Source organism: Olea europaea, chromosome 17 (assembly GCF_002742605.1).
Source record: "Olea europaea var. sylvestris chromosome 17, O_europaea_v1, whole genome shotgun sequence".
Taxonomy (NCBI): domain Eukaryota; kingdom Viridiplantae; phylum Streptophyta; class Magnoliopsida; order Lamiales; family Oleaceae; genus Olea; species Olea europaea.
Window position 1 is genome coordinate 12,630,291 of NC_036253.1, and position 12,880 is coordinate 12,643,170.

General features: G+C 40.9%; 1 protein-coding gene across 2 annotated transcripts; it reads left to right on the forward strand.

The window, feature by feature from the left end:
- Nucleotides 1-112: 112 nt before the first annotated feature.
- LOC111366375 (probable caffeoyl-CoA O-methyltransferase At4g26220) lies at nucleotides 113-2,631 on the forward strand. Of its 2 annotated transcripts, none has more exons than XM_022987151.1 (6): nucleotides 113-312; nucleotides 710-781; nucleotides 908-987; nucleotides 1,461-1,605; nucleotides 1,695-1,826; nucleotides 2,147-2,631. In XM_022987151.1, the coding sequence occupies exons 2-6, from the start codon at nucleotides 713-715 to the stop codon at nucleotides 2,432-2,434; spliced, it is 714 nt and encodes a 237-aa protein (XP_022842919.1). In that variant the 5' UTR covers nucleotides 113-312; nucleotides 710-712; the 3' UTR covers nucleotides 2,435-2,631. The 2 variants fall into 2 exon arrangements, with proteins under 2 accessions (XP_022842919.1, XP_022842918.1); XM_022987150.1 differs by having other exon boundaries at nucleotides 113-276.
- Nucleotides 2,632-12,880: the final 10,249 nt, after the last annotated feature.

Below are 12,880 nucleotides of genomic sequence, written 5' to 3' on the forward strand. Positions count from 1 at the left end.
AAGTATACGTAAATTTAATACATTATAATTTCATTAACAAATTATATATATATAAAAAAATTAAATCAAATTAAAATTTAACTATATAGTTCTAATTCCAAGACAAAAAACAATTGTAGATGCTGGTGCGGTCTGATTTTGGTCCGGTCCGGTCTCATCTTTCCGGCTAAAAAAATTTTAAATTCGTTTCAATGTGAAGGAAAGTGTTCTGCGAAAGATTTCTGCCTTGGTAGGTTCCAACCATCTCTTCCTCACGCTTCACTGATAGACGACACGGTACATCTCTCTCTCTCTCTCTCAGCCGCTGATCGTGTGAGTTTTTCTTCCTGTTTATATATGGGATTACTGATTTGTGATCATTTTTACTATCTTGTTTGATTACTACTTCAGTTGTTAAATTTTTGAGCCCATATATATTTTTACTGTTTTAGATGCGCCGTGTTGTTAGTTTTGAGGTTATCATAGTTGATTTGGAGGGAATTATTTTGCAGAATTAAGAATCATCAGATCTGGTTAATTTTTTTATATATTTCATAAAAAAGGCAAGTATCAGTTTTCTTTGTTTCCAATATGATAAGAGGTGAAGAGAAATAGTGACTGATGAAAATTTTGGATGAGTTTCTTTGGGGCAGGTGTCATATTTTGTATATAAATTCTAAGATGTATCATTTTACTGTAATTTCAAGATTTCGTTTATTTTTCTCAAAAGGTGATGGAAGGTAAAATGAAGGCCAATGACATTACTAGCAAAGGATTATTACGGACTGCTGAATTGTATCAAGTAATTTTTATTTTTATTATTATTATTATTTTTTTTTTTTTTGGAAAAACTTTGGGTAGAAATATTTCGCTTTCGGTTTTTCAAGTGAAAACATATTTACTTTTGTGTTTTTTTTCCGTGAGGAAGTATGTACTAGACACTAGCGTGTATCCACGAGAACCAGAGCCTCTCAGAGAGCTAAGGGCTGTTACTTCACATCATCCGCGGTAAATGCTTTCTATCTATGCCTGCCCAAAATTATTGATTTCTTGATAAATGATCAATGAATTTGGTTGTTCTGCCTGAGTGGATTGAAGAAACATAAACTATTTGAGTTATGCATATTAAAAATAGATATGGAGTCACTATCGCCTATTTAGTTAAGAAGGCACGGCCTCCATAATCAGTCGAGCATATTCCTTTATCTTTAACGGATTCTATTGCTTTCAGTACACTTGTGATGTATTTCTTTTGTATGTTTCCTTACTCCATTTATCAGTCAGTAGGTGTAACCATGCATAAACCCTTGAGAATGAAGATACTAGGAACAACAATGTGATAAATGTTAAATCTCGAGCAGCCTAGTATTGAAACTGTAGTACTGGTGTCTTAAGACTACTGTTTTTTCAATATTATTTCGTTATGTTATCAGTAGCTCACTCTTTCTATAGAAAAATTAATTATAGCCTTATAATTCCAGGGCCATGATGGCTACAGCTCCCGATGCAGGTCAACATTTGAGCTTGCTTTTAAAGCTAGTTAATGCAAAGAGGACTATTGAAATTGGAGTTTTTACAGGATATTCTCTGCTTCAAGCTGCCCTTACTATTCCTGATGATGGAAATGTTACTTCTTCAACCCTCATTTTCACTTTTTAGTTTCTAGCATATCTATCTAACAAGCTGTTCATCGAATAAAAAATGTGTTGCCGCAGATTACAGCCATAGACCTTGACCGGAGTTCATATGAGATGGGATTGCCAATTATTAAAAAGGCTGGGGTCGAACACAAAATCAATTATATCGAGTCTGAGGCTCTTCCGGTTCTTGATAAACTGTTGGAAAATGTGAGAAATAGGCTCCCTTGAATTGTCCTCCTTTTCCTGTTCTCAAATCCAAACTACTTTGGATCATGTTTGGCTACGCTTAAAAAGTATTCTTGCAAGTAAATAGTTTTATTTTAATAATGTTTTATAGACGAAAATTGGAAACATGTTTATTATTTTGATGGTTAGGCAAAAGTTACTTTCAAGATGACTTTTTTGCTTAGAAGTAAGAAAAAGTAACTTATCACCTACAGCTCCCCTCCAGAGACAACATAAATATGAAAATAGTATGGTCATCTCCATGTAAGCTTATTTCTTTCTCATCTACTTTTCTGATGCAGCCTGCGAATCAAGGAAGTTTCGACTTTGCTTTTGTTGATGCTGACAAAATTAACTATGCAAATTACCACGGGAGATTGTTGAAACTTTTGAGGCCTGGTGGGATAGTTGTCTATGATAACACACTCTGGGGTGGAACAGTAGCAATGCCTGATGATGCAGTTCCGGAGTTTAATTCTGCGTCGAGGAATTTTACAATCAAGTTTAACAAATTGCTGGCAGCTGATGCTCGGGTTCAAATATCTCAAGTTCCTCTTGGTGATGGGATTACCATATGCCGGCGGCTGTGACAAATGGGGTGTAAAAGTAGTTCAATAAAGGTTCAATAGTTGGCAAATCCACCAATCATTGAATATCATCCAATTTCATGTAATGGCACGAAAAATTGCTTTAGTTTTTATTAATAGATTTGATCTTTATGTAAAACATTGAGGACATGTGTACATACTATTGGATTGAAGAAGTGTTATCGAGTGATTTCCTGCTATTCTTTTTAGTACGGAATGAGTAAAGAATCAAACTACAAGTCTCGAGGTGAAACCCCCTAATAGATGTCGTAAGGATGTGGACCCTATCACCCCGCAATTCTTTCTAGCACCCCACACATTAGTAATGATCCTTCGACGATCTTTGGCTCAAATAACATTCAAAACCTTAGTAAAAGTGAGTAGTCTAATGAGTGAATATGTTTTTTAACATCATTTATTTCTAGAAAGCCTTGAGATCAACAAATCTAATTGAGAGATGGAAACTCTGTCACTGAAGTCGAAGGTTCGGCACATGGAAAGTGAAAGATTTTATGCATCGGAGACTTTGTCATCGCAAGACATTTGATAGTTGACGATGATGGACAAAGAGGAGGATTTTAAGGCATACTAAAGCATTAACAACATCTAATATTTAGACGAGTATAACTAGTGCGTGCTTTCAATTCTCAATCCCTATTGTGACAGTTGAGTGATGATAATGCCATTTTAGGAGAGGTTCATCAAGATTGTTATCATTTTGCGATTTCAATAATAAAAGTGGTTCCTATAAATTGAACTAACGACGAATATAATAATAATTAAGTTCAAATTCGAAATTACCAATTTTTCACAGGAGGAATGGGTTAGGTTTACCTATGTTCTATCAGTTGTTATGTCAATGGCAGCACCTCTCTTAATTTTTTATCAAGATACGGAAACCAATGCTCATACATCTCGATGATTTACAATTGGAGTTAGGTGTAAAACAATCATTTTATCTGACTAATTATTTTATCTTTAATTGTTTATTCATGTACAAGTCACATTTTTCTTTAATGCATTAATTAATTTGCTAGCTAATCATAAATTCAACAATTTTGCAAATTATTCAATATTTAATGTGGACTCCTATGTAGATCTTTTGAAAGTTGTGAAGTTTTAATAGAAGGAGATCCTCTCTACTACTTTTTTTTTTTTTTTTCGATTTGAAATTTTTAGCATTAGAATAAATATAACCGAGACATAAATATACAATACAAAACGATCTATTTGCAAAGTAAAAGAAAATGACTTTAATTTGTAGCTAAACAATGAAAAAAAAAAAACAAGAAGAAGTTAGTATTAGTTATGTATGTTTAATTATAATTATATATATAGATCTAAAATAACTTTAATTTTAGTTTCAAGAGGAGTGAGATTCCATTGTAGGAAGGAATAACTGAAGTCTTGTTTGGGAATGATATAGAGTTAATTAGCGATAAGTTTGATCATTTGAAGGATTGCAAGTTGCGACTTAAGTAATGTTTCAAAGGCACAGTATCATAGTAGAGAAAACAGAGAGAAGTGTGAGTCTAGAACACAGTGTAACTCCTTTATTCTATGCAGTTCAATTCAGCAGCGACAACTGCTACTGTATCTCATGTTGAGGGTTGAATCAAATTATATTGCGCATGGATATCAGTTAGCATAGAAAACCACCTCTGATGATGAGCGAGGTAGATCACTACACGCCAATGCAAGGTCGTTGACCCCTCGGGGGCGCTTTACCTCTATGCGAGGCCATCGACCTTTTGAGGGTGCTCTACCTCTACGTGAGACTGTCGAACCTCTAGGGGCACTCCACCTCTACGCGAGGCCGTCGACCCCACACGGACGCTCTATCTCTACGCGAGACTTTCGACCCTCCATGGGAGCTCTACCTCTACTCAAGGTTATCGACTGGCATGGAATTACCTATGCGGCCACCCCAACACTTAGCCATAAAATCTCTGATAAATTGACAATAGCGGTTATCATGGACACAACCTCTAGGTGGAAAGTTAAAGACCCCTTATTCAGAACGTGGGGATAGCGAAAAAGCCAACGTGGGACACGTGGCACCACGATCGTTCGACACTCGCTCAACTTTCAACATCTATAAATACTCCTGAGGGTGACACAGGTAGGGGAGAGCATTTTTCTTAGCCATCTGAATTATGTCCTTATTTTCCTAATACCATAACTGACTATCGCGTCGGAGGTAAAACGGAGGAGAAAGCCCTGTCCCCATTTTTCATGTTACACATGTACGACGGAGTAGTAGGAATGCCAAACACTACCAGGTAGATAAGAAGGTATTGTTCCACTGCCGTTTCATTGGCGCCGTCTGTGGGAAAAACTTCCACTGAACACAAAAGCTATTTCAAGAAGACGAACAATAAGTGATACACGCTTAAGGGCAGCAACGGCAGAGACGAAATCAGAATCAGTCGCCAGGGGCCCCGATCTTCCATCGCCACCGCAGTATGTGACACAAAGCCAGTTCAGCACCCTGAGACCTAGTTAGCAGCTATGATGACCCTTTTGTAGAATCAAACACAGAGAGCCACCCTCCCACCGTCGCATTCAATGGAGGCCGCGTCGCCACCCCAAGAGGAGCACGTAGAAGTACTACCTGTTATCCAACCGGTGACTGCAGGCTCGAGGGCTCCAGGGATGACGATCGTGCAGTTCTTACCACCCATGGCAGATCTAGAGTGAAGATAGAGGAGATCATGACACAAAAGATAGATGATACATTATCCAGGAGAAAGAACAAGTGTCGGCAGATGGTTTTAGATGAGGACCCGTTCACGCCTGAAATCATAGCGGTCACTCTACCTAAGGGCTTCAAGCAGCCAATGTTTTAAGCTTACGACAGGGTCACAGATTCGCTTGACCATCTTCGGACCTTCGTTGATTAAATGAGGCTTTATGCAGCTCCCGATAAAGTGATGTGTCGGTCATTCTCCCCAACCCTCAGGAGGGAAGCTAGAGATTTGGTGGCAACATTAGCCTCCTGATCTATCCGAACGTTTGATGAACTTTTCAGGAGCTTTATGGCCTACTTCCTCAATAGCAAGAGGAAAAGGAAGACAGCCATTGGACTGATGCAGGTCGTCCAGGAGAAGGATGAGTCTTTGCAAGGATACTTGGCCCGATTCAACTGCGCGACCCTAGGAATAGAGAACCTTCAGATGTCAGCAGTGGTGACTGCGTTGATGAACAGAACTCGAAATTGAGCCTTTAAAATGTCACTTTCTAAGAACCCTCCAGAGTCAATGCACGACCTATTAAAGAAAGGAGACAAATATGTTGATGCTGAGGAAGCAGAGAGTCACAAAAAACCTCAGAGAAGGATGGGATATGGAGAGTCACAAGCGAAAGGCAGGAGATGAGGTAAGGTCTGCCAACAAAAATAAGCCAAGAAGTGAGCAAATGGGTAATGGGGCCACCCAAGATTGACCAGTCAGGCAGAAACGGGAGGAGGCCAGGACGTTCACACCCTTAAATACCCCATGCACGAAGCTGTTGATAGAGATACGAAACGTGAAGGAGCTTGAACGACCAAGGCCCATGGTAACGCCAGCTGGCAAGAGAAACCAGGGCAGATACTGCCATTTCACAAAGATCACGGGCACGACACTGAAGAATGCCTGCAGCTAAAGGAGGAGATCGAATGCCTTATGAGACGAGAGCTCTTGAGCAAACATGTGAAGGACAATCGGGGTAAACAAAAAGTGGAGGACTGTCCCTTGCCCAAGGCCGGAGTGATAAACATGATTGCAAGGGGGATAGCAGGAGGCAGAGATTCAAACTCGATCATGAAAAGCTATGCGCGTTCTCTTGGAATCTGTTCCATCCAAAAGAAAGTGAGATTTAGTCAGGACATCACTTTTGACGAAAAAGACTTGGTAGGCGTAACACATCCCCATGATGATGCTTTGGTAATAGTGGGCGATATAGTAGATTTCAACATCAAGAGGGTACTGGTTGATGGGGGAAGCGCCAAAAATATACTCACATGGGATGCCTTGTTGGGCCTGAATATCTCTCCAGACAAGTTAAAAACGGTGACCACTCCCTTACAGGGCTTTGGAGGGGCTACGGTGATTTCGTAAGGGACCGTGGAGCTTCTAGTCACGCTCGACACATATTCGACTACTGTGGTAATTGTGGCAAGCTTTTTTAGTTTTCAAAACTCCCATGGCCTACAATGCGATCTACGGTCAACCACTGCTAAACGCAGCCGGTGCCATCCTCTCACCCTATCAATAGTTCATGAAATTACCAATGCGTAGGGGGTTAGGTATGTGTGAGGGGATCAACAAGCATCCAGAAAATGTTATGTCGATAGTATATTAATTAAAGGAGCACCACCAATCATGATGTTGGAGGTCGAACCTCCGAGAGGACGGATTAAATCACTTGATATGATTGAAAGGGTCTTAGTATTAGAAAGACGGGAGTTCAGCATCGAGGTCGGGTTGAAATCTGACGAAAATGAGGAGTTGGTAAGGTGCTTAGCCTACAACCTAGATGTTTTCGCATGAAGCCTGAGCAATATTACTGGGATCAGCCTAGCAATCGCTCAGCATCATCTCGGTGTCCTACCCAGAGCCAAGCCAGTGAAGCAGAAGAAAATGAACCTCGCCCTCAAAAGGCAAAAAGTAGCAAAAGTGGTGTAAAAGCTATTACAAGCTGGTTTTATCCGGGAGGTGCAGTACCCTGAATGGCTGGCCAACATCATGCTAGTAAAGTAGTCAAACGGGAAATGGCGCGTGTGCGTAGATTACACCGGGCTAAATAAACCGTGCCCAAAGGACTCATACCCATTCTCCCGGATAGACCACCTGGTCAACGCCACATCTGGTCATGAAAGGCTCCCCTTCCTGGACGCATTTTCGGGTATCATCAAATCTCTAAAGCTGAATTTGACTAGGAAAAGACATCATTTATCACGGATTCTGGAACTTACTATTACACAGCCATGCCATTCGGCCTAAAAAACGCAGGGGCAACCTACCAGAGGATGGTGAATAGGGTCTTTCAAGAATTGATTGGAAATGTCATAAAAGCATCCGTCGATGACATAGTGGTAAAAAGTGTCAAGGCTATCGACCACATGGCTTGTCTGCAGAAGGTGTTTAACGTAGCCCGACAGAATAACTTGAAGTTCAACCTGGAGAAATGTGTTTTTGGTACAGTCGGTGGAAAATTCCTAGGCTTCATGATCACCTAGAGAGGTATTGAGGTGATCCCTGACAAAATACAGGCAATACTAGAAATGAAGAGCCTCACTAGTAAAAAGAAGGTCTAGCGGTTGACAGGGCGCGTAGCGGCCCTAATCGTTTTATGAGTCGGGCGACGAGAGCTCTACAAATTTCGAGTGGACTCAAGAGTGCAAAGAATCACTGGAATCATTGAAAAGGTCACTACAGCAGCCTCATATTCTGACCAGTCCATGCCGGGGGGACGTACTGTGTCTCTACCTTGCGGTGTCAGCATGGGCAGTCAGCGCAGTTCTTGTGAAAGAATTCCCAAAGGCACAAAAATCGGTCTACAACTTTAGTTAAGTCCTCAAAGGTACAAAGACAAGATACAGTCTGACCGAACAATTGGTGCTCGCATTGATCGTTGCAGTCAGGAAACTGAGACCTTATTTTCAGTCCCATACGGTGCAAGTAACGACTGACCAACCCTTCAAGCAGATCCGACATCGACGGGAGACATTTGAGAGGCTGCTAAAATGGGAAATTGAAGTAAGTGAATTTGACATTGAATTTAGGCTTAGGACAGCCATCAAAGCACGTGCTCTGGTAGATTTCATTGATGAGCTCACCACCCCATCAGAGCCCCCTAAAGGGCAGAAGGCAGATTGGAAGGTTTTTGTAGACGGTCCCTCGAATGCAGAAGGATCAGGGTCAGGGATCATATTGATTGGACCAGACTCCGAAGAATTGGAATACTCACTGCACTTCGAGGTCCCCACTACTAACAATGACACCGAGTATGAAGTAGTAATCACAGGCCTAGGTCTGGCAGCTAGGCTAGGGTGTCTTCAGTAGAGGTTTGCAGCGACTCGCAACTGATAGTTGGGTAGGTGTCGGGAGAGTATGAAGTTAAAGATAGAAGCATGGCTGCATACTTGATGAAAGTAAAGGATCTGCAAAGGGAGTTCACAAGCTTCAAGGTGACGAAGGTCCTACAAAAAGATAATGAGCGGGCAGACGCACTGACAAAGCTCACATCGGCCAACCCAAGAAATTTTATCACGGACAGTGAATGTACAAGTCCTACAACAACCCAGCATTCAGCGCTGGGCGGAGGTAAAGAACGTTGAGTACGAAGCAAGTTGGATGGATCCGTTAATCAAGTACCTCGCAGAAGATAAAGTGTCGAAAGACCCCTTTGAGGCAAGGAGGTTGAGAGCCCGAGCAACCTCATTTACCATTATTGATGGACAGCTCTACAAGCGAGTTTTTACCATGCCATACCTGAAATGCATACGACCTACGGAAGCCAAAGAGACACTATTTGAGGTACATGTTGGGACATGTGGCAACAACCAAGGGACAACATCCCTTGCCTTCAAAATTTTACGGCAAGGTTACTATTGGCCTACCATGAAAGGAGACGCCAAAGAGTTGGTAAAGAAATGTGACACATGCCAGCGTCACGAAAATTTGATCCATGTCCCAGCTGAACAGCAGACAGTCATCTTTGGGGTGTGTCCATTTTTTTAGTAAGGAATAGACATTTTAGGACCTCTACCCATGGCCAAGGGACAGAGAAAGTTTTTATTAGTTGCCATCGACTACTTTACTAAGTGGGTGGAGGCGAAGCCACTGGCGACCATCACGACAACAAAAATACAGGGCTTTGTATAGAAAAGTATAATATGCTGATTCGGGATACCTAGGGTGGCGGTGATGGATAATGACGGACAATTTGACAATCATAGCTTCAAAACCTTTTGTGCAAGTTATCACATCGATCATAGACTAACCTTGGTTATCCACCCTCAATCAAATGGCAAGCCAAAGTGACAAATCGAGTCATTCTCTGGGATCTGAAGACTAGATTGGAAAAGGAGAAAGGACTTTGGGCAAATGAACTGCCCAATGTACTATGGGCATATCACACGACTCCACGAGAGCTCACCAGGGAGACACCATTCAAACTAACATTCGGGATGGAAGCAGTAGTCCCCGTTGAAATCTTAAGTGAGACAGATAGGATGAAAATCCAGTAGCCCGATGACACAGCGACCAGAAGAGAACTCGATCTGCTAGAGAAGGTAAGGGAGAAGGTGGCAATAAAGATGATGGCCTATAAACTAAAACCTGCTGAGTACTTCAATTGGAGGGTGAAACCAAGAATCCTCCAACTAGGAGACCTCGTGTTAAGGGATGTAGCAGCAGCAGGACACCCCCCGACAAATTGGGAAGGCCAATATGAAGTTATCCGTAGCCTGGAGAAGGGAGCTTAAAGCCTGAAAGACATGAAAGGAAGACCACTGGGTAGGCCATGGAATGCAGAGCATCTCAAAAAAATACTTCCAGTAGACTTCAGGGTAGATGTATAGGCTATGCTTTTGTAAATACAGTAGATAGGTTCCATTGTTAATTCTCTCCATGTAACGCCTCACCAAGGCGCCCTTAATTGTAATTATTTATTTTGTTCAATGAAAGACCTTGGTAGTGGCGGATGAGGACGCTAAGGAAGAACCAGCCTAACTGGGACGTCTTGGTGGGCCTATTGAGCCCACGAATCCAAGTATTTGATGACTTCACATTTTGATTATAACAAACATATTGCTTATATCGCTAACAATCGCATTTGAGTGATTATAGAAATTATGACAAGCTTGATCAATTGAAGACGAAAAGTTCACCATTGAAACACTCGAAAAGATGAGCAAATGCAAGACGAGATAAAAGTCGAGTGTACACGTCAAATTATTCAAGACTTACACTTCATCAAGTTCAGACATTGAAGACATTAGATTTAGACTTTTTGTATTCAAGTGTAAAGGTAAAACACTTTAACAATTGGAAATATTGTTTAAAGCTTAAAGTAAATCTTTAAACGACGTTTTGAATATTTTTACATACAAAATTATTTTTTGAAGATACAAACTTTATTTCATATTTGAAAATGTCAAAAGCCTTGAAAATGAGTTTTTAAGAAATATTCCTAAAGAAGTCATGGTCTTTCCAAATGATCAAAGATAATTTTTTTGTGAAAAATGGTCGTATCGGACGCATCCGATAAACGGTCCAAATAGTGATCGTTCTGATTTTTGACTAGAAAACGACTAGTTGACCATCCGGTAGGACAAAAATTTGACGATTTTACTGCTATAAATACCTGATCAGTTTGCATTCAAAAAAACTTCCAAGAACATTAAAAGTGAGATCTTCTTGAGCTTGAATATTTGTTACTTATCTTTATCAATCCATTCACACTTGAAAAATCTTTGATTGATTCAACATTTGAAAATTATTTTCTCAAAATTTTTCATATCTAACACTTGAACTTCATTCATTGCCATCCATTAACGTGTTAGCCTATTTTTCTCTTATTATACTCAACTTTGATATATTATTTATTGAGAAAAAAGTTTCAATTTGTAAATTTAAACTTGTGGGTCGTGTTGAAGTCTCGTAAAGATCAACATTATAAAAGGATCGGTGCTCCTTGATTATAAGTCATCGGAAGCTTTGTAAAAGGGTTGGATTGCACCATAAGTCAATCAATATAGTGAAAAAAGGTATTGCTCGTGACGGAGAGCTTGGTAACGGAGGATGTAAATCGGTTGAGTTGGATCGAACTTCCTATTAAATCATTTGCACTCTCCATCATTTTTACTTATTTGCTTTACATTACTTTCATTATTCAATTTCGTATTTGTGCAATAGATATATCTAGAATTAATTTTCGAAAAATTTTTAAAAACCAATTCACCCCCCTCTTGGTTAGTCAATCTTGGGATTTCAGTATTTTTATGTGCTGACATGTCGTCTTGAACTCTCCATGCTCACCCGTGAAGACATGCGGTCGACATAGCCCACATGGCTAGGCAGAGAGTCTTAAAAAGCAAAAAAATTTGTTTAAGGCCTTTGACCGCTAGACCCCTCTCCTGACGATCGACATAGCCCACGCGGTTAGGCGAAGAGCCTTAAAAAGACAAAAAATTGGCTAAGGTCCTAACCGCTAAGACCCCTCTCTCGACAATCGACATAGCCCACGTGGCTATGTAGAGAGTCTTAAAAAGCCAAAAAATTGGCTAAGGCCTTTAACCGCTAAGACCCCTCTCTCGACAGTTGATATAGCCCAAGCGGCTAGAAGGATAGCCTTAAAAAGTCAAAAATTGGTTAAGGCCCTTAACCGCTAGATCCCTCTCCCGATGATCGACATAACTCACGCGGCAATTGAGAGCCTTAAAAGCCTGAAATTGGCTAAGGCCATCGACTATTAGACTCAAGCCTAGCACGCGCGTAATAGGTGCCATTCTCCCATGCTATGAAGCGATTGAACGAGGAAAACAACATCAGAAAAAGCAAGTTAAAAGAATGATGTATTCAACATTAATAATAGCCATAACAAAGCATTCATACAATAAGCATATGATATGCTCTTACCTACACCCCGAACAAGTAGGAGATGATGCGGCAAACAAATATAAAAGAAAACACAAAAAGGGTAGCTAACAAAGGGTACTGCTAAGCCATGCTTCAACTCGAATGGGAGGCACCCACACTACCGCCTCGTGACGAATGCCCAAGTGACCTAAATGGCTGTGCTTCACTCTCATTCCCTTTGCGCTGTGTAAGAAATCTATCAAAACCTGAGGGGCTAATAGAAGGATGCTCAGTCAATATCCACTCCTTGGTTAACTTGATAGACGTCGCCATTGCCTTTCCTCCATTTGAGTGCAAGGCCATGGCATAATTAGATGATGACTTGTACCGCTCCACGGATGCCTCTAGGTCTATAGTATACTCAGCAGAGGCCTTATACCGCTCAACCGTCTCCTCCGGAGTACAAGCCAAAACAGACCACAGATTGTCATTCTCTGTCTGCTGCCTACGGGATCGAGGCTTCGACTCCTCTAGAGATTTATTTAAAGAAGATATCTTTTTCTTGTAATGATGGGCCCCTTTCTTCCTCTCTTCTATAAGGGACTTCAACTCTGAAGCCTGGCGACAACTTGATTCGGCAAGCCCAGTCTAAAGGGCCACCACCTAAGGGATGAGGGGACAAAATAGAAGTCGAATGTTAAAATCATGCTCAAAAGATAAGATTTAGTGTAGAAGAGATATAAAATTAGAAACTTACCCTCTAGAGATAGATCGCCATAGCCCTCTCGACGTCATTTGTGCTGCATCCTGCAATTGCTCTGGCCCGGGTGGGAGTCACCAAAGACTTAAGTATCTCCATCTCATGATAGCCCCGGGTTGGAGG